Below are 21,544 nucleotides of genomic sequence, written 5' to 3'. Positions count from 1 at the left end.
GTTTGTTTTTGTTTGTTTTTTGCAGTTTTTTCATACCGGGTATACCCAGTTTAAATGTGCTCTACCCTTATCTTCATATTCTGCCGTTCAAATTGTTTTATTACCGCTAGTTTGATTCTTCTATGCTATTGTGTTTAAATATGGTGTAAACGAGCTACATGTTTGTGTATTTTTTTTCCATTGATTATTTCACGAGGTAGAACTTTTCAATATACATTACTGTGTGTCATCTTTCGTTTGCCGATGTGCCGGGCCTAGTCCTCCGAGCCACCTTTTGGCTTTGACAGGCCTGTTATCTACGTTGTACTATTCAGAATGACAATACAGATTATTATAATAATTATTATTATTATTATTATTATTATTATTATTATTATTATTATTATTATTATTGTTATTATTATTATTATTATTATTATTATTATTATTATTATTATTATTATTATTATTATTATTATTATTATTATTATTATTATATTAACTACTGTAACACTTGAAGTTATATTGGGGTCCTGCCTGCATGCCAATAACAATAACAACGCACACGCACACTCATACGGTGTTTCAGGAAATGTGTCCAAAAAATCTCAAAAATAAGGGAAAAGGAATATTCGCTCGCTGCCTTCCTGATTACTTTTTCTGTCGCAGTACACATCTCAATATGGCTAGATACACCAATTATAATTGTCAATTATAAGTGATACATGAGATAATGAAACAAGATTCATCAATTATAGTTATCAACTATAACTGAGAGAGTTATGGGTATTGAGGGTGTTATTTTTCAAAGTTATTTTTCGACAATCGCGTGCTGTGGAGCACGCGGTTGTCGGTGCGACCGACTGCGTCCCTGGAAACATATATTTGCCACACTTTTTTAGCACACAGCACGCGCACGAGCACATTTTACGAGAAACGGAAGCTTGCATGGAAACGCGCCTGATCACGCTCTCTCGACCGTGCAGGCCTAGGGGCGGCTTCAGTTAACTTAAAGCCGTGACGAGGAGTGAAAAGACAGGATGTGAGATACCGACGCTGCGTGGTTATGGCGGAGTCGTATTATGTAAGACCGCTGGGCTCTGAAAAGCCCGCCAGGCACGATAAGGAGAAGCCATCATACCTTTTTTCCGGATGCTCTGTTTGGATGCGACGCCATAATGCCTGACTGATATCCATAGGCGTGCGCACGGGGGGGGGGGGGGGGTGGCAGGGGGGGCGCCCGCCCCCCTCCCTATTCAACTAAGATGGGGGGCGCAAAGTTAGCCCCACATATTGACATATAGGGAGGGGGGCGCTGCGATTCTGGGGGGGGGGGGGCGCAATGTCAGCGCCATACATTGGCATATTTGGGACTGGTGGCGCTGCGACGAACCTCCCCCCCCCCCCCTGAAGGGGAACCCTGCGCATGCCTGTGCTGATATCACGAAATCAGAGAGAACGTCCCCTTGCTGCGTTTCTATTTCTTATTGACCTTACTCTTTGCAACTACAGTCAGGAAATTTTCGCATTCATATTTTGTGCGCAATACATAAGCAGCACGAGCAACGAGTGCCACTCTTGCTTCCGTTCCGAGCACTTCCGGTCTAGCACTCACTTCCGGTTTTCTGAATGTCCACGCAATGCGTTAAAAAAACTGGTACGAAATTGTGTGTTCTGCTTCAACTCAAGAGTTATGCGGGGTGTTACAGCTAAATTGCTCCAAGTGTATTTTTTTTAAATTTCGCCCACTCTAAACAAAAACTGGAAAAAAATTGAACAGGTCGCTATCTTAGCATAGATGAAATAGCCCGACGTTGCTGAACAAACGTTACAACTTCCCTACGGAATATTTTTTGTTAGAGTTGCAATTTTAATGGTTAACTGAGCAATCATTGTTAATTACGCAGCTTATGGGATTGGCCCTTTAACATGGATGAAATATTACGTTTCAGAACAAAGGCTACAACTTTCGCGCTGAAGACTTTCCCTAGAGTTACTAATCAAAAAGTTAACTAAGCAATCTTTCTTAATTGCCCAGCTTGGCAGATTGGAAAGACATCCCGACGTGCTGCGTACGGCTCAGAACGATACTGGGTCAATTCGACACGCATAAACCATGTGCTTGTTTTTGTAATGCTAGACCAAGTTAGCTGTTTTTGTAATGCAGACCATGTTAGCTGAATTGGATAGCCTGTATTGGATACATATAATATTGTAGCATAAGTTTACCTAACATAAGGGCCGATTAACTCTCAGGATAATTAATGAAACTTCGTTTAATGAGTTCATTGAAAGAACACACGGTTTTCTTGTGAGCAGTTTAGATCGTTGCGACACCTAGCGGTGCAGATCTCCGCTATAACGCACGACACTCAATCAGTGGAACAGCTGTGGAGAGTTCTTTATTCCACATCAGCACGGAATGAGGCAAACTCGAGTTCCCGCGTGTAGCGCGAGCGTCACGAGCCGGGCGAGCCGGGCGAGCCGCGCTCCTTGCTGGTGATGATGATCGGAATCTCAGATGCCACAATCCCAACCACGAGTTTCTTTCAACGTGGCCCTTGAGATCCGCTTCGGCAGTGCGACGATACACAAAGTTTACCCAAGGAATACACCAGGGAACACGAACTCTGGGGTGCAAGAGCCACTACCAAAAACACATAGTGTCAATGGCATCAAGTCTGCAATCGCCTGCAAGGGACGTTGAGCACCAAACGCACCCTGGGCAGTGCTGAAAACGCTCCTCGCGACCAAGGAAAACAGGGGAACTACTAGACAGGATGTGCAGCGTCTTATATTACAGCGAAAGCTGTTATGAGATCATTTCACCGGCCGTTTTTGGTGCCGTAGTTGTCCGCCGCCGCCGCCGCCGCCGGTGTCCGTAACCAGTATCGCTCAAAATAAGAAAAAAAAACTAAATAAGAAAAAAATTCCAGGATGGAACGAGGTTCGAACCTGGGCCCTCTGCGTGGGAGCCCAGCATTCAACCTCTGAGCCATGCCGGTGCTTGAAACTGCTTTGCAAAAAGGTCCTATACAGGCTTCATGTCGGGAAGGAACCACATTAGCATATGCAATATAGCGTGGTAAAAGAGTAGAATAAGCACCAAGCGTCGCACAACGCGAATTTTGTAACCAGGCGTGACACAATGCGAATTGCGCAACGAGTAGGTTTGTTGAATGCTTCCAACCCATTACAAAGAGCTCTTCCATAATTCTTCATCGTCATCACGCACAGCATCAACAAAGTGCGCATAATGCCTTACATGCGTTTAGCAGGTACCACGGCTGTCTGTAGAATGACGAAAAATGGCACAGTGCCTACTGCCCTACTTCTCAAAAATTACAATGATTTATAGCGTAGAGGGTTCCTCGCAAGTGCACTTCTGTTGGTTGCCAAGGAAGCCCATAAGGCTCCCATGATCCATTTCCTCAGGGTCTCAATAAAGTCAATTCTCTCTCTCTCTCTCGCTCTACGTTTCTCTGGTTAAAGTGTGTTATAAAGCGTGGTGGGACAGTTAAATAACGACCGGGCGTCACACAATATGCATTACGTAACTAGTGGGTCGTTTAAAGCTTCCAACCCATTACAAAGGGCGCAACCATAATTGTTCATCGTCATCAACCGCCGCATCAACAAACTGCACATAATCGCTTACATATGGTACCTCGCTTCTCCGCAGAACAACGAATAATGTCGTGCTGGGTGCTTCCCAACTTCCCAAAAATTACGCTTTGCTGCGTAGTGGGTACGTTGCTAATGTACCTGTATTAGTAGACACAGGAGAGTTTATAACGGGCTCTAGAAATGCCGCTCTTCCAGCTTTCGCTGTGACTGTGCTGCGCTTTCCGCGCAGGCCTGGCGTTTTGTCATCATTTAGCAGGTACCACGGCTGTCTGTAGAATGACGAAAAATGGCACAGTGCCTACTGCCCTACTTCTCAAAAATTACAATGATTACCAGGGCACAGAAAACGACATCCTAAATGAAGCCAAGGAGAAGTTTCTCGGAATAGATCGCAACAGAACGGTGCACCAAGAATACGACATTTACAAAGGTCGCCCCAACCATGATTTGGACCGCCCTTTCACTGAAGCAGAAATTTGCTTGGCCTTGAGCAAGCTTACTCGCAACACTGCCCCGGGAAAGGATCAAATCAACAACAAGATCCTTCGTAACATTGACGGCCAAACACTTGATTCGCTTCTTGACTATATCAATACATGTTGGGACGAAGGGCGAGTTCCGCCGGAGTGGAAACACGCCGAAGTAACTATGATACCCAAACCCAATAAGCCCTTGGTTATTCAGAATCTTCACCCCATATCTCTCACTTCGTGTGTAGGAAAGCTTTATGAGCATATGGTTCTAAATCGCCTCACCCCGTACCTTGAAGGAAATGGATACATTGCTAACACCATGTTTGGCTTCAGGTCCAATCTTTCGGCGCAAGACGTCCTCCTACAAATCAAAGAAGAAGTAATTGACCAATTAGACTCGTACAGCAAGCGGGCCATCCTCGCCCTCGATGTAAAAGGGGCCTTCGATAATGTCTCCCATGAAAGCATCCTTCACCATCTAAATCTTTACAACTGCGGTGAGAAAATGTACCAGTATGTTCGAAATTTCCTCACCGATAGGACAGCAACGGTAGGATTAGGAAATCTTCGCTCAGAAAAATTCACGCTGCCTTCTAAAGGGACACCACAAGGCTCTGTTATATCGCCAATTCTTTTCAACTTTGCCATGAGCTCGCTACCTAACCAACTAAATCAGATAAAGGGGATCAAGCACGCGCTTTATGCGGATGATCTCACAATTTGGACCACAGGTGGATCTAGCGGTACCCAACAAGATCAGCTGCAAGAAGCGGTGCGAACCACTGAACAATACCTTACAACATGTGGTCTTTCGTGCGCACCAGAAAAATCAGAACTCTTGATATTACGGAGACGCACCCGAGGCCGCCGGCCGCAAGAAATCCCAGATCCTGAAGTGACGCTTGGGGGAATCAGTATTACAAAAGTCTCTACTCTACGTATCCTCGGCCTTCTTATTCAGAAAGATGGTACTGGGGGAGCCGAAGTGGAAAAGCTGCAACGAACAGTTCAGCAAATAACGCATCTTATCAAGCGAGTTGCAAGCAAACGCCATGGACTCAAAGAGGAGGACTGCATCGCCATGATTCAAGCGTTGCTCACAAGCACCATAACCTACGGGACTCCATACGTGGACATGAAGAACGGCCAGCGACAGAAGGTGAACATCCTCATCCGCAAAGCTTATAAAATTGCCATGGGACTCTCACCAACCACATCCACGACGAAACTCCTCCAGATGGGGGTACACAATACCTGGGAAGAGTTAATTGAAGCGCAAAGGGTTAACCAGTTGGAAAGACTAAAACTTACAAAAACGGGGCAGGCACTTTTAAAGAATCTTGGCTATACAGTGGAAAAAGCAGCACACCTGCCTCAGTGTATTCCCCAAGAAATCAAAGATAAAATATTTGTGTGTCCACTACCCAGGAACATGCACCCGGAACACGACAAGGGAAGACGACAAGCACGAGCACGATTGTTACAGCAGAGGCTAGCGACCTATAGCAACAAAGAGAGCGTGCGTTACACGGATGCTGCGAAGTATCGAGGGGTAAACAAATATGTAGCTAGCGTGGTGGATGAAACAGGTAGAGAACTCGCCGCCGCTTCGACACATGCAAATGACGCAACTACCGCAGAAGAACTTGCCATTGCGTTAGCAATAAGTACAAGTTCTTCAGTAACCATAGTGACGGATTCGCAAGAAGCATGTCGAAGATTTCAAAAAGGATCAATAAGTAAATCAACCCTTCGAATCCTCCTAAAGTGCGACTTCGAAGATGCAAGTAACCTCTGGACACCGGGGCACGAATCCCTAGCGGGGAACCGAGCGGCACATGCCGCAGCCCGAGAGCATACACACAGGGCTACTCTGCAGCGATATTCGGACTCCGAAAACGAAGAGGAGCCAATACCAAGAAAGTACTCCGACATACTCGCGCACTACAGGAAGCAACGACGCCACTATCCAGCGGCTCATAAAAGGCTTACTAGAGAGGAAGCAGTGACTTGGAGAAGGCTACAGGCGGGTACCTACCCGCACGGTACACTACTCCACGCAATGTACCCCGGCAACTTTAACAGGCACTGTACATACTGCACGGCCACTGCCAACACCCTGTACCACATGGTATGGGGATGTCGCAACAACCCAAGTATCCCGCCCATAGACGAACTGAACGTGGACGAAAATCCGGAAGACCAGTGCGAGGCGCTGCTGACGTCCGCGAACCCTGAGGACCAGCTCCGGTTGGTGGACAGGGCTCGAGCGTCAGCTGCAAGCCATGGCTACCTGGAATGAGAAAGTCACCCACCTCTGGGCGAAGAGCACGCGCGCCTGGTCCCTCAATAAAGTTTAATTCTCTCTCTCTCTCTCTCAAGGTTTAGGGTTGCCTCCAATTTTTATGATAATTTCATCTTCTCTCTCTCTCTCTCTCTTTGTCTGCTCGCGTTTTTAGGTGTGTGCGTGTGTGCATGTTTGCGCTAACAAAAGCAGAGGCATCGTTGAGAAACCAAACATTTCATATAAACGAGCAAAAGCACTCACAGAAATTGATCAGGAGAATAAGACGGCGTTTGTGCTGTCTTGACTTCTCTCTTGTGTCCGTGTTTGCCCGCCCAGTCTTTTGACATATTGTGTGTCCCGGTTTTCGCTTTGGTACCGCTATATGCTTGAAGCATACGTCGTAGTCATATTTCCTTAATACTACTACACTCTAAGAAAAAGGAGAGTCAAAAGAGGGTCATGGAACCGTGACTGTCTACGGGTGTCCATCTGACCCCTTTTGGAAGGTACAGGCAGAAAAAAAGAGTTCGCATTTGAGAAGGAGTCTCTGGACCCTCCTGAAGCGCGTTTCGATTGGCTTCGGTATATACGGAAGAGCCGCCGTATACGCCATAAATATCGCACGCTCGCCCTTTGGCGCCGTTGTGGCGCCTTGCTCGGCGACGCAGACGGGGTTGGCGCTGGGGTGGCGCGCCGCTCTCCTCTCTCAGTTGTCTCAGTCGTCGCAGTCTCGCAGTCTCCTGGTCTATTGGAATGCGTTGCGTCGACGAGTTGGTTGCGCGTCTTCGGTGGTATTGACGCCGGCTTCGGGCACGAAGTGACGCTTGGAGGGCGGAATATTCATGGAGCTGCGGACACCGACAACGGGCGCCAGTTAACGGTGAGTGTACTGTTTTCGTAGGTACTAATAATACAGCTTTAGCTGGGCGTCTGCAGCAGCTCTGCGGAATCTGCCAGCCATTTCCAACAGTAGCCTGTATCCGCGGGGCTGTTGCGGATGCCCCACTAAAGCTGTCAGTTAACGAGCTGCCACCGTTATGCGCGTTGCTGTACAAGCTCCCATAAAGTGAGCGATGCAAACAATAATCGAGGGTCATTTCTTGCTGATCGCACGTCGTGTTTGCACTACTGAAGGTGCAAGATGTCATTTTGAGATGCCGTTTAGTCTACTTCCTAATAACATTTCCATCGACCTTGAGTGTGCGGCGTGCTTCCACGCGTGGGAACGTGAAAAAAAAAAAAAGGCCTGTGTACAGAACGCTCAGACGCACTATATGTAATGATTTTTGTTGGCTTAAAGACGGTAGTTTGAGGTGCAGATATAGTACGGTGGCTTCCAGAACGTACGCGGTAGTCATTCTAGTTGGACACGCCTCGCCGGTGAAGTGAAAAAGCTCTAGACTTTCGACGGCGCGCGTTGTTGCGGCCGCCGGCGTGCACTCTTTTCCCTCGTTTCTGTTTGCTGTTTTCGGGGTTTGCATACACTGCGATGACGTTGGGCGCTGTAACAGAATCGAGTGAGTGTACGTGATTGTGGGAGTTACGTGCGCTAATTCTAGCATATGACATGACTGATCTCGACGTAGACGGCGTACGCACGCGCTGGGTGTCGTTCGGGCCCTAGTACTCGCATCTGTTTATCTGAGTATTTAAGGATGGGTTACGTTTGTAAAACGTGCGGCCAATAACCGCTCACGGCATGCCCCTGGCTGCCGGAGGATGTGCTTTGTTGTTTTGTTGTTAGCCTTTATTATGTCTGTGTGAACCACTTATTGGGTAGGTTTTGCAAACCTTTGCTGCAATTTCATTTTCTCATCATAATATCACGTTCTGCTTTTCAGATGCCGTTTTTCATGGTGCTCACGCTGGACAGGAGCGACAACCTAGCAAGCCACAAGTCTGATGCCTCAAGCCGTCACCACTTTTTGATTTATTCTTAATCACAAGGAATAAATATAGAAACATGATGGCGATTTCTGCTGCTCATTTAGCACCATATGACACTGCACATCACAGTCACACATTTTAGTTGGCTATACTCATAGAAGCATGTAAATGAGGAATACCCAAACTTCTTAATTGGAAATCACAGACCATCTTTTCGCGCTTTCTATATAACTTTGTTGGAAAATATGTGTTGTTTGGACGAGTTTTATTAAAATAGTGCTAAAACTGAGCTATTCTTTTTGTACAGTCGCTGGGCAGAACGGCAAGTATTATTGGAATTGCTTAAAATGAATACTCCACTATTTTCAACAGTAGTCGCGCTAAAGTAGAGCAAGGATCAAATGAGTAGCTTAAAATACTTGTGGAGTCGCTTGATGCGTCGGTGTGGGTCCCTTGACCCCCCTAGGAAAGTTACCGGCAAGAGTCTTCTGACTCCTTATGAGTGGTAACGTGATCCTCCCGATGAGAGTCTTTGCACTCTTCCTAGAGGGTCAGGGGACTCTCCTAGAGCGAGCCGACCCTGACCCACCAAGAGAGTCACCGTGACTATTTAAAGAGAGTCCTATACGTGGCAAGTCAGAACTCTCCGAAAAGAGTCACGCATACTCTTTTTTTTTTCTTAGAGTGTACTAGTATACATATAGTCCCCTTTCTCACAGCAGTCTCGTTGGCAGAATTTTTTATCGGAGGGCGGGCACGCCCTTGATCCGACGTGGGGTCCGGGCAGGTAAGCGTAGTCGAGTGTCATTTTGTACTCTGTATACCGTGGCAGAAAAAATTTCGGGGGGGGGGGGGGGATTCCATGGCTAGCGATACCCATGGAATCCTTTAGATGTTCTTAATACCCGTTAACCTAACGTCACCAAACGCAGTTTTAAGCACGCGTCTCTTAAATGTGGTGAGAAAGAAATCAAAAGTGTGGTTACAACCAGTGTTGGCGGTAACGCGTTACAAGTAACGGCGTTACCGGTACCGCGTTACTTTTTCCAGTAACTTAGTAACGTACTCGTTACCATTTCGGAACTGTAACGGGTAACCTACTTTCGTTACCATTTTTCGGTAACGTGAGGTCTCACGTTACTCGTTACTTTTCATTCCAATTATCCTCGCAGTCTTATACATAAAATTAATTCGTCTTGTGGAAGCGCCTTTCTCAGAGCTCACCCCGATGTTATTTTGTCTCTCTCTCTTCATCCGTACTGGCAGTTTGGAAAAAAACACTTCCATGCGCGCAAATACTTTTCCCTAGATTTATGCCATTTAAGCATTTCCTTACTGCTAAAAAAAGTGTGCATGTACTTTTGGAAGTAAAAGCACGCCTCATAATTACAGCAAATTTTCCAGTGACGTTTTCTTTGCGAAGAACGTTGACAATGAAATCGGTCACTTTTATTTTTTAACACGAAAGTGTTTTATGCCGGGGTCCACCAAGACTTAAGTGACGTATTTCCGTCACGGAAATGACGTCGAAAAAATGTACACGATCAGACGGCAAAGAAAAAAGTTCCATCAACGGGCATCGAACCCACGACCGCTCGGTCCGCAGCAACAGATCCCGGGCGCGCTATCCACTGCGCCACGGTCACAGACTCTACAGGCTTTACAAACGCGCATTTTATATCTACCACTCTCCCGGTCGGCGGGGTGGTGTTGCCCTCTGGGAGCGGCAAAGTAAAGTAATTCATCATTACTGTGGCTTCCGCGATTAGTACCTGCAACGCGTTAGACGTTCGTCTCATCCGGCGCGTTTTCAATAGACGTGATTTTGTCAATGCCCTAACGCACCGCGAGGTGGCGACTTTAACCCAAGCGTCGTGAAAGCGTAGGCCTCGCTTATAGCATCCCGCTAATCAAACCAAAAATAGCTCTGCGACGCGCGCCTGCCTCACCTGGCTGTAACACCGCGTTCCCCGCCTACGCGCTCGTCCCGAGAAAAATTGCGGCCGAGCTACCGAGGTGGCACGACGCGCTTTGCGTTTCTCTCTAGTGCGGCCGCAGTGTTCAATCACATTTTAACATGCCGCAGGATGGCGACCAAGTTCTGCGTCCAATATGCGACGCTCTCGTGGCTATCACAACTCGTTCTCTGATTACGCTTTCACCGCTAACTACTACAGCTACCACAAGCGTTTGTTTAATCATTGAACATGGACGTTAATCGTCGGCATGGAGATGTACCACCAAGCACCAAAGCGTGTGCATCCACGTTAAACGGTGCTATAGCTGCCAGACATCAATATACATTGTGCAAACTCTCTTATGTCAATGTGCAGTAAAGATTCGGTTACTTCTATAAGGGCACGTTTTACTTTCGTGTTATTCCGATTCTTATGACGGAGGGATCAACCATGTTTTTTTTTGTCCCACTGCGAAAAAAATGTCTTCCGCAGAGTCAGAATCCGTCACATGTAAGTATACAGGCAACTTTAGGCAGTACTACTAAGGTACAGCGCATTTGTGAAAATCATTCTCGTTAAAATTAAATCAGTACTTCGAGTAAAATTATTGTTTCGGCTAGAACTTTTATGTGAAATATAAATATGAGCTTTATAAAGTTGCTATTGTACATTCCCGCTACGAAGGTGCGCTGATTAATATTTCTGAGAGAGAGAGAGCTCTTTATTGAAAGGCAGAGAATTTAGCCGGCGTGTGTAGATTCGCTGACTTGCTACTCTGCGTGGCGAAGGGGATTCGGGACTGAAAGACACAAAGAGAGAGAGATATAGAAAAAAATATAAAAAGTTAAAATAGAATAAAAAAAGAGGTAAAAACACAAACTGAGTTTTTTGTCTCTTGGGCGGGGACGTGTGCTGACAGTGACTTATTACGTGCTTTCAAGGTGCCATTAAAGTTTGTCGAGCTGACCGATATCTGAATAGTAGTTTCATCGCTTGCCTCTGTTGTGTGGCGCAGGGTAAAGGGCCCAAGGCACAGTCGATTGATAGAGTTCTTTTGGTCAGCCTAAGCATGCAATGTTAAAGTTCTTTTGGTCTGCATAAGCATGCAATGTTCATAGAGCACACGTTCTTTGGCATACGCTCGGCACTCAAACAAAAATATGCTTGATAGTTTCTATGGAGCCACAGTTACTACAGTATGGATTATCGGTTTGACCGAAGCGGCACCGTAAACTGTCAACTGCAGTTGCAGACTTCTTCGACATCTGGAAACTTTGTACCATCGTCTTCGACTAGACAGTGCTTATGTAAACAGTTTGAGATTTCTGATCATAGAGTAACGGCAGAAGTAACGTCCATTACTTTTTTTCGGTAACGGTAACGGTAACACGTCAACTTTTTTTTATGGGTAACGTAGGGCGGTAACGCGTTCCTTTTTCGTTCGCATAACTAGTAACGTGTTTTATTACTTTTTTTCGGTAACGCATACAACGCTGGTTACAACAGAAGACACTTCGATAGATCTCAGCTTTTGATAAACATTGGGGCCCAACGTTTCAGCTTCACCGGTTAACCGTCTGTACGTAGCGTTTGGGCGGCGATCTTTATTTTCGTTTTGCGGTAGGCCTATCAAAGTTGGTAATACTACGTGTAGAATCTCTCTTGCAGCTTTTATTTTCATTTCGGTAGTTGGGATACCTTCTTGCCCTCTCGGTCTACCGTTCTCTCTTTCTAACTCAGGACAGTAGTGCGACGACTTCAACAGGCAGAATGGCGTCGACACTGCGATATTTGCGGACACTTATCGCGAGAGGCTCGGGCTGCGAAATGCACGTGTAAAGAAACAAGAGGAGAGAAGAAGTTTCCTCGAAGACATCTCGCCAAAAAGGACTAGCTTGATAGCCCAAAGCACTCGCCGCAGTGATGTCTTTCGTGGGCGATAACCGTATACCACGCATCCGCCGAGCTCCGCTCTTCCGAACGAGGATAAGATTGTCCTTGCTTTGCCGGGGAAAAGAGCTCACTCGACGAAAACAAAGATGCAGATGGGAGGGAGGCCAGCGCTGCTCGCGCGACATAGGATCATTGCCTTGTAGGGGGCGAACAGCGACAACTTCCAGATTTTTTTTTCTGTATTTGCTACAAGTGGAACGTGCGAAAGAGCGAAAAGTCTGAGAGCCACTGCGTCTTCGTTGTTGCCACGTCGTCTTCGCAGTCTGAAAGTAGCTGCGTTCGAATCGACATCGTCCTTAATTCGCTCGGCCTTCAACATTCACAGGCAAGTTTTCCCAAGCAGAAGTCATTGCTTAGCTAGTTGGTTCATTACTTTGAATAAACTAGACGTCAAACCACCACCAGAGGATAAAAAGACAGAAGGAACAGAAGTGTCGTTGTTTCAGACTTCCAAATTCGGCACATCCGCTTCACATAGCCTATTAGAAGGTCTCAATGATCCAAACAAGGCCTCTACGTCAAGATGCACCAAGCCATTGTTGATGGTGTTAGTAGACTGAAATCTTTTTTTCCTCTGGTGGTGGTTCAGTATCTAGCCTATTCAGTCTTCACAAGTTGAGGATAGCCTACAACGTTGACGCGTGCTTAATCATTTAGCTGTAGTGGTTAACGTGCCTTAATTGCACATTTAGTTAGTCAAGATGCACCAAGCCATTGTTGATGGTTTTGGAAGGCTGAAGTCTTTTTTTTTCCTCTGGTGGTGGTTTGTTATTTAGCCTATTCATTGTTCACAAGTTGAGGATAGCCTACAACCTTGACGGGTGCTTTATCATTTAGCTGTAGTTGTTAACGTGCCTTAACTGCACAGTTAGTTACGAGCAACACCGAAGCTGAGGACACGGGGTTAATTTTGTCAACTCGGTGTTACTCAACATGTACCTCAGTATAAACGAGTGTTCTCCGATTTCACCCTTATCAAAATACAACCTGACCACCGCAGCAGCTTAGCGACTGCTGAGCTCGCGGATGCGGGTTCGATTCCCCGTCACGTCGGCCTCATTTCAATCGGGACGAAATGCAAGAACAGCTGTATATTTAGTTTTAAGTTAAGCCACACACATATATATTCTTTTTTTAATGTGACCGCCATGGCAGGCAATTTTGTATATATACTCCCGTACTCGCACATAGCAGCACAGTCACTTAGTAAGCGTGGTTAAGGTAGGTGTACATTTAAAACTCACAGGTTTCCTTACGCATTCACCTAAGACTGCACGAAGCCGAACGCCACACAGCGGTTCTTTTGCCATTCAATTCGTGTCACCATCCGATGTTCACTAATGAAGGTTCCCTAATTTATGGTGGTGGTGGCGGCGGTGATGTTGTCACAGGCGAGGTTAGCCTGGCAGACCTGGCCGGCAACTGCTCCGCCTGAGTGACTCTTTTTATATAGTACGGCTCACCATATATCGCTTAAAGGGGCCCTGCAACACTTTTCGAGCATGCTCAAAAAGCGCTGCCGATCGGTAGTCGAGGCTCCCGAGAACACGCGAGCCAAATATTATAGCGATGCGCACGGCCTGGAATTTACAATAAATTCTCAAAGTCAGCTGAAAATCGCTCCCTCTTCTCTCGACAAATGATGTATTAGTCCGCAAAATATGACGCGATTGTCGGCAGTTCCACCATTGGCTGATGTTATAATCACGATAACACCCTCATTATTACTTTCGTTGTTAATTTTGAGTTCAATAAGTAGATAATATGTATGTTTATATTATGTTATCGCGTTAAAAACACCGAACAAACATTAATATTAGCACTTCCGGTCTCACCGACAGCTCGTCTGCTCGTAGTTGCGTGGTTCCGTTTTCTTCGTCATGCGCAGTGCCGAAAACGTGAATATTTCTGTGCTTTTGACCATCGCCGGTTGCCGTTGAGAGTGGCAGCCGTTCGAGTGTTGCCTCGTCAGCTGAGAACTGCATCGTCGGCACGTTCTCACGACCGACCGAGGCACGGGCGCAGCGTGTCTCCGATAACAATGCTGGCGTCCGGTAATGGCGGCGCTTCGGGGTCGTCTGCCAGTGCCGTCTTACGAGGCGGTGTATCGGAGTATGGGCCGAAACCGATCTCAGCTGTCATTCGTTCCAAACGAGCGCGCACGTTTGCTTCCATGGTTGGCAGAGCGATGAAAACACTACGGCGTTCGAGGTGCACACCCAACATTACCAAACCGACGCGCAGTTTTCAAGCACGCGCGATACACAGCGCGATCGACTCCGCTCGACGAGAACCATGGAGGAAGGAAAACTCAGGAGAGGCCCTATCGTATCCCAATGCATTGCGAAAAGTGTGGCGGAAGTGACGTCAGATTTATGGGGCAAACAAACCGGTATGGGGCAAACAAAACAGCAGACGCCCCGCGGCGTGCTCTCCGCGGTGGTTCGCTTCTGCTCAGATTTGTAGTCCCGGCGTAAACTTAGCGCGTATTGTGCGGTTTGCACGTAGTAAAACGTTGCAAGCAGACGTTTACCAGGCTGTTCGTGCGTGGCAGGCCCGAGCGAGCGTTTTCGTGCAACAGTCCAGAAAGTACCGGTACGTGCCGTAATCAAAAACATTCAGCCCCTGCATCATTGTATTCGAACTCACCTAGCAGTGACTTACGCGTTCTACTGGGCGTTAGATCTCTCTTTTCCGTTCTCGTAGCCCGATTGCCCGATTAGCGGTTGCGGCGCAACGCCAACCTATAGTTGACGTAACTTCACGTCGAAAAGAGGACACCGCTGAATTGTATAGGCGATCGTGCACGTAAAGTTTGTAATTCCAGTGCGCACACAACACAAGCACGCAGCGAGCGCACACCGAACAATACATACATCACGTAGTCCGATAACAACAACAAAAGTTTATTGCCCTTTCGTTGAACGACACAGCCTCTAAAACGTACGATGCCTTCAGCGCATGTTATGTACGGCGCGTCAGACGCCAAAAACAAAAGTTCACATGAGTTCTGAGTTGACAGAATGAGTAACAAGCAACAGAGCGCACATCCGAGAGCTTCGCACGCAAATACCATGCCTTAGTGATCAGCAATGAAGCGAACGTATACGTACACATGAAAAGTGACACCCGGTACTGTCCGCGTGCACGCGATTTGCACGGGTATACGCAACAGCTGGGCATTGCGTAGCTTTCCTAAAGAACACACACAAAGAGCAGCATGCGTGAATCGACTACACCGCTCGCACGGCAAAAAACAAACAAATAAACAAAAAGGCTGCAAAGTTTCGCGATGCGCGCATGCGCTTGCAAACATCGAGACGGAAGTCGCGAAATGTTTCGCTGCGCCTTCGCTAGGAGGCAATGCGGGTGTTTGCGATGTGGAGGCTTCACGAATGTGACGTCAGGGCCTCTCCTTAGTTTTTCCTTCCTCCATGACGAGAACGACGCAAGCCGACCGGAAGTGGCGGCACAGACCACGTGGTTGCGCCGAGAGGCCAGAGAGAAAAAAATGAAAAAATTGCCGCCGGCGCTGACGTCGCCTCCTCGCACCTCCGCCCTCCTTCCCTCCCCTCACGCCGCGCGCAGCTTTCCGCGCGCTCGCTGCGTTGAGTTGAGAGAGAAAGCTGCGGAACGTGATCTCTATAATTTGGTAACACCACTTAGACTTGACGGATTCGAAAAATTTTTGCGGCATGTGGCTCGTGAAGAGTCATACGTCAATAATGGGACTATTCCAATATAACAAAAAAAGGTGTTGCAGGGCCCCTTTAAACCTGTCTTTCGTAGAAAACGTAGAAATGTAGTAGCCACTTTCTTGCGAATCAACCTCACACCTGCCGGAAACACAGTGTCTTCGCAGCGTCCGTGGGGAAACCCTCTTTTCTTCACACTGTCCATTAGTCTCTCCCTTTCAGAGCAAAAAACGCCTACACGACCAGATCTAGTGATGTATATCCGCAACTTCATTGCATTCAGCGCACAGCGGGGAAGGAGCACTCCTTACTTGTAAATAACCATGCAGGAGTGTGGGCCCATCGTGTTCTTATTCCGTACAGCAGGATTTTCTCGGCGCGACTAAGGCCTCTTGTGACACAGGGCTGATGGGGCGAATTCCATAGAGAGCGAAAATGGCATCAAATTGTCTGTTTTGGTAGTTGCTGATTCCTAGAAACGCTGACTGTCGGTTGTCTTGAAAGTGCTTCGTTGGCTAGGGTATCTGCTCTTTCATTGACGCTGACACCAACATGCGAAGGTGTCCACTGCAATGTTATCCTGATGCCTTTTTTTTTTTTTGGTAACGTCTTTCAGTGATGCTACCGACTGGTGGCAGAACTTGTTTGTGGGAGTCCCTCGACAGTGTTATTGCGTTGTCGACTTACAGTCCGAGAGAATTACAGCTTGTTTGGCGGGTCTATTATTCAGTTTGCGAAGAGCAGCAGCAATAGCTGCGCTCTCAGCAACTGTCGAAGAGACTAGGTGGTCCAAGCTGCCAGACCATGTAGCTCCAACTCTAATAGGTGGAATCCAATATGCCGCAGAACATATCTGTTATTGTCTATACTGACGTAACCGTCAGTATAGACGTACGTGAAGATAGTTGGAATACTTCACAAACGCTCGAGCATCAGGCAGCACGCTTCAGTATAAGGTGTCTATCGCTTGGATTTTAACCCAAGTATTGGCCTCGAGATCTTGGAGTGGCGCCCTCTCGCGTGTGACGTCAGAGCGGGGACACCGCTCTCAACCGTGCTGCAGCAGCCGCTGCTCCTGTATGCGGATCGTCTGCTTCAGGCGGGAACTTTGTCGAACTAACAGCGTCGCGACGGTCAACTAACGCCTACAACGAATGTTTTCGAGTGTAATCTTGAACTTGTTTCAGTTGCGGCCCAATCGACAGGGCCTAGAAATCCGCCGAATGGCCGACGAGTATGTCGACGCCACCGACCGCATTGCTGGTAAGAAAGTGAAACTATGTGCGAGTGTTCTCGCTCGTTATCTTGTTTCCACCGTACGATACTCATTAGTTTGGGTGTTTCTTTCGATATTTCAGCAAGCGTGCCGTTCTCCAGCATCTACAAGTATGTAGATATAGCTTGTGAAAGGTCGCGGTGCCCCATCGAGGGCGAAGAGGCGTACGACGCAGGTCACGTTGTTGAATGCGCGTTCGAGGCCGTCAACGCAGATCGCATCACCGTCGCAGCTTTCGTCCTGAAAACAAGTGCGCAAGTGCCGCCTTGTTGCACACCCCCCTGCCGATGCCCATGATCGCAGTTTGTCCCGTAATGTTGGTTCAGTGAGAACGATAATACGTCGTAGTTCATATTAACACCACACAGGGCCGTCGCATGGGTATTAGAATAATATCATCATCAGCAGCAGCAGCAGCCTGTCTACGCCCACTGCAGGGCAAAGGCCTCTCCCATGTTCCGCCAATCAACCCGGTCCTGTGCTTTCTGCTGCCACGTTGTACCTACAAACTTCTTAATCTCATCTCCCCACGTAATTTTCTGTCTCCCCCTCACGCGTCTCCCCCTCACCAGAGCAGGATTGGCCACCCTGGTGTAGTACTTGGCCACTACCTCCCACATGAATACACCAATTAAGGGTATTAGAATATAACAAGCAGTTAATCGCTGATTATACCACGCACAGGGCCACAGAGATTAACGTGGCAAAGGCAAGCTGGGTCGAGTTTCACGCGCAGCCTAACGAAAAGCTTAAAGAGCTCCGCTTTTTAAAAAGTCTGTACTGCCTCAGGTGAAAACTTTTAGAGAATGTGCACTAAACAGCGGCAATAGGTTTCGCTTATGAATTTATGATAAGCAGTCCGCTAGGCGCGCGCTTGCCTTCATAAGTAAAATACGTATGTACACCATCCAAATGCAGCGGAAGTCTCAGATATCCTGCGCCGCTCAGCTGAGCTCGTGAAGCGCGCTTTCCTGCGAGGCGATTCGGAGGCCGCGTCGTCGGCTCCTTTTGTCTATAGGGGCCTTCGTGGCAGGTTGTGGGACGGCACCGCACCTGGTGTAAGTCGCCTATGCTTATAGCCTGCGTGCAATAAACGGCTTAAGTATTGGCGAGGCGCTTAAACACGGTCACAAGCTTACCTAAGAGGGACGCGTACAGTGGTATAGCAGAAGTCACTGTCCGCGAAGTGCTTGCTGCACACCAGGGGCGTAGCCAGAAATTTTTTTTTTTTTTGTGGGGGGGGGGGGGGCGAGCGGGTTCAACCATACTTTATGTATGTTCGTGCGTGCGTTTGTGTGTGTGCGTGTATATACGCAAGCAAAACTGAAAAATTTCGGGGGTGGTTTGAACACCCCCCCCCCCCCCCCCTTGGCTACGCCCCTGCTGCACACGGTCAATGAAGGCGTGGGGCGCTTTCCCATTCTGAGCTTCACTATCCACTTCAACTTCGGGTCCTTAGGATAGTTGTGAAAGCCTTTTTCACGAGCGGACGAAGTACACTGAGGCGCAGACCAGTACTTCACCATTGCGCACCACTCGCCGCGGAGACACGCGGCCGCAGTTTTAAGAAACAAAGAGCTGTGGTTCTCAATGAACGTTAAAAGCAGACCCTCGGTTGTTTGAATAGCGTCGGTAGCCACCATACGCAAGATAACCAATTAAACTGCTTTTTTGTTGAGATTTACCACAACGGTGGTTTCAACACGGCGCTGGGCCTACGTAGCAGACGAAAGCGCGCGAATCCCCGCTCTGACGTCATACAGGCGCCGTTCGCAGCGCCGCCATCGGTCGCACACCAGGCCAATACTGAGGTCGCAGATAACGTCTTCAACAGGGGCGTAGCCAAGGGGGGGGTTGGGGGGTTCAAACCCCCCCCCCCCCGAAATGTTTCAGTTTTGCTTGCGTATATATACACGCACACATACAAACGCACGCACGAACATACATAATGTATGGTAGAACCCCCCCCCCCCCCCGAAAAAAATTCCTGGCTACGCCCCTGGTCTTCAAGCATCCAAGTATTCGCACAAATAACGTCTTCAAGCATGCAAGCATTCGCACAAAAAGAAACATTCAAAAGCACATAGAAATAAGAGATGAATAACCAACAACAGAAAAATAAAAAACAAACAGTGACTATACAGCTAAAAATCGACGAATGAATGCTCACAACAGAATTTAGCGCGCATCACTACAAAGAAGACTGTCTAACGCATTTTCGAATTTCACTGACGGTGTTTGTTGAACAACCGCATTGGGTAAACTATTCCACATTTCTATTGTGTCTCGGAAAAAGGAGATGCGGAAAGCATTCGCGCGTGTGAAATAAGGTTGAATTGCTCTACTATTATTAAGACGGGGCACATCGCCTTCCAGGGGGCTGAAGATATAAATGCGTTTTTATTTTTGTTGGCCCGCTTATAATCTCAAACTACAACTCATATTTTCGTGCCTTTTCTTTTACAGATACGCTCTCCATGACCAGATATTAAAGTGAATAAGATGCTTTACAGTACTTAATGTGCAAATATTTTTTGACATTGTACAGATTGTTAACAACAGAAGCTGAAACGTGCCCACCACCTCTGCTGTGACCCAGCCTTGCGCGACTTAGAGCAAGCCGCACTATTTTTCTTTCTTTTTTTTTGAGGTTGTGTTCATAGCATCTTGCACATCAAGCACAGCATACGATGACGCTTGGCTGAAACAAAACAGTTTTTAAGCGCCTGCTGCCTACGTCGAGCAGGAACTGACGCAATTACCGACGTCACTCAATAGAAATGGCGCACATTTTTTGAACAGCATTGCCGAAATGATTCAGGGGGAAGATGCCTCTAATGGAGGGACCGGAATAATCCTCAACTCATTTTCCACAAGCGCAACGGCTTCGTTAGCCGTTTCTGTCGCGAAGTTCGGTGTTGCTCTGCAGGCGAACTGAATATAATAAGTGATGAAGGGAAATGAACGCCGCTGTAACTAGGGCATCGCATAGAACAATGTGGGCACCTAGTTTTAAGACACCGATGTTGCCTTTCATGGTTCCATTGTTTCGCCGATTGAATGCACTGTGTTGAGTTGGTTCTCTGCGGGCTCTTCCGTCGAATGACCATTAAAGGACAGCAGCCAAGCTCCACTATGTCGCAAGTCTAGGTCGCAATTTTTTATTCGAACTAGCGAAGCACGCACCACGAAACACAAATACATGGACCCACAAACGGTCGCAGTGTTGCACAATATGCCTACGTGCGAATATCTAAACGAGAAACGGCACGCAATGCTTTCCGTGGAATCCCGTAGGTGAGAGGCAAGCTCTATACGTGACAAAGCAAGGATGAATAGGAACATAAAGTGAGAGTCGAGTCGCTCTTGTTTGCATGAGCTACATCGTTAAAAATGGCGTGACGCGAAAAGACGCGAGCAAGTGACCAGCCTGTGTTTCCGACTGTCTCGTAGAATAAAGAGCACGCTCTAGAGCGTGCCTGTGTATGTCGCCATGCAAAAGCCCTTTTGCCTAAGCGTCCGCCAAAGTCTTTTCGTTTTTGCGCACTTGGCGTGCAGCTCCGCCTGTGCATATATCGCTAAATTCCGCGGCGCGTCACTCCAGCTCTCGGGAGACAGTCGTCGCGTCAAGGCTAAACTTAGTTCTTTGTCAGGGTGTCCTGTCACGTGATATAGCATGGCGTATCGTCTCGCTTTCAAACAAAAAGCAGAGAATAATAAATGGGAAGAGAAGCGGGATATATAAACCACGGAAAGCCAGTTACGCGATTTCCCATTAGTGTACATGTGATCTCTCCGTCCCGTCCAAGAGCTGAGCTTGTTTGGTCCGTCTCGAGGGGACATATTAGGTTGATGTGAGAGAAGCAATAGTGAGCGATTCGAGCGTTGTTGCTGTCAAGCGAGTGTGTGTCGTTTTGCCATCTTTGCAGTCGAGCGATATGAAAACCGCCGTGGTGTTGGTGCTCGCCGCCTGCCTTGTGGCTGTGGCGATGAGCGCGGGAGGCCGCCACTCTGCAAGTCGTAAGTGACATCCTCTATCATATCGCAAGCGTTCTTCGTATACAATGGCCATGAAGACACCTTCTCGGCTTGCGCAGCTCATAATAAGTATGACCATTATTGGTGGACGGCAAAGGGACGCTAAACAGGCTGTGGTGTATAGACAACATTGAGTCGTCACTTCATCAGGTGAAACTGTGTGTCATTGCGTGTTTATACGCACGTCGTGTGCAACACAATCGCGATTATGCAAAGCACTGTGTACTTGCTCGAATGAAAAAGCAACTATTGAGTTCAAGTTCGTATCATGTATACAGGCATGCGAGTATAGTCCTAAACCGCCATGGTAGCTTATAGGTAAGGTGCCGCGCAGCTAATCTCGAGGGCGCGGCTTCGAATCCTGGCCATCC

General features: G+C 47.5%; 2 protein-coding genes across 3 annotated transcripts in view; both read left to right on the top strand.

Annotated features, from left to right (window-relative positions):
- LOC119396095 (uncharacterized) overlaps window positions 1-21,544 on the top strand; it is a 62,799-nt gene that overhangs the window by 19,605 nt on the left and 21,650 nt on the right. The window contains exon 2 of one of the 2 annotated variants that reach the window (XM_049416906.1): window positions 21,065-21,155. In XM_049416906.1, coding sequence (XP_049272863.1) covers window positions 21,074-21,155 — 82 coding nt within the window. In that variant the 5' untranslated portion in view covers window positions 21,065-21,073. Of the gene's footprint in view, window positions 1-20,509; window positions 21,156-21,544 lie in introns of those variants that run through there. The other variant, XM_037663186.2, reaches the window with a different exon arrangement.
- The window catches only part of LOC119396089 (cathepsin L-like), a 543,104-nt gene continuing 529,141 nt past the window's right edge, over window positions 7,582-21,544 (top strand). Inside the window, exon 1 of the mRNA XM_049416905.1 lies at window positions 7,582-7,585. The gene's annotated coding sequence lies outside the window, so the exon portion shown is untranslated. The remainder of the gene's footprint in view (window positions 7,586-21,544) is intronic.

Source organism: Rhipicephalus sanguineus, chromosome 6 (assembly GCF_013339695.2).
Source record: "Rhipicephalus sanguineus isolate Rsan-2018 chromosome 6, BIME_Rsan_1.4, whole genome shotgun sequence".
Lineage (NCBI taxonomy): Eukaryota > Metazoa > Arthropoda > Arachnida > Ixodida > Ixodidae > Rhipicephalus > Rhipicephalus sanguineus.
The sequence above is the reverse complement of the archived record's forward strand: the minus strand, read 5'-3'. Positions and strand labels throughout refer to the sequence as shown.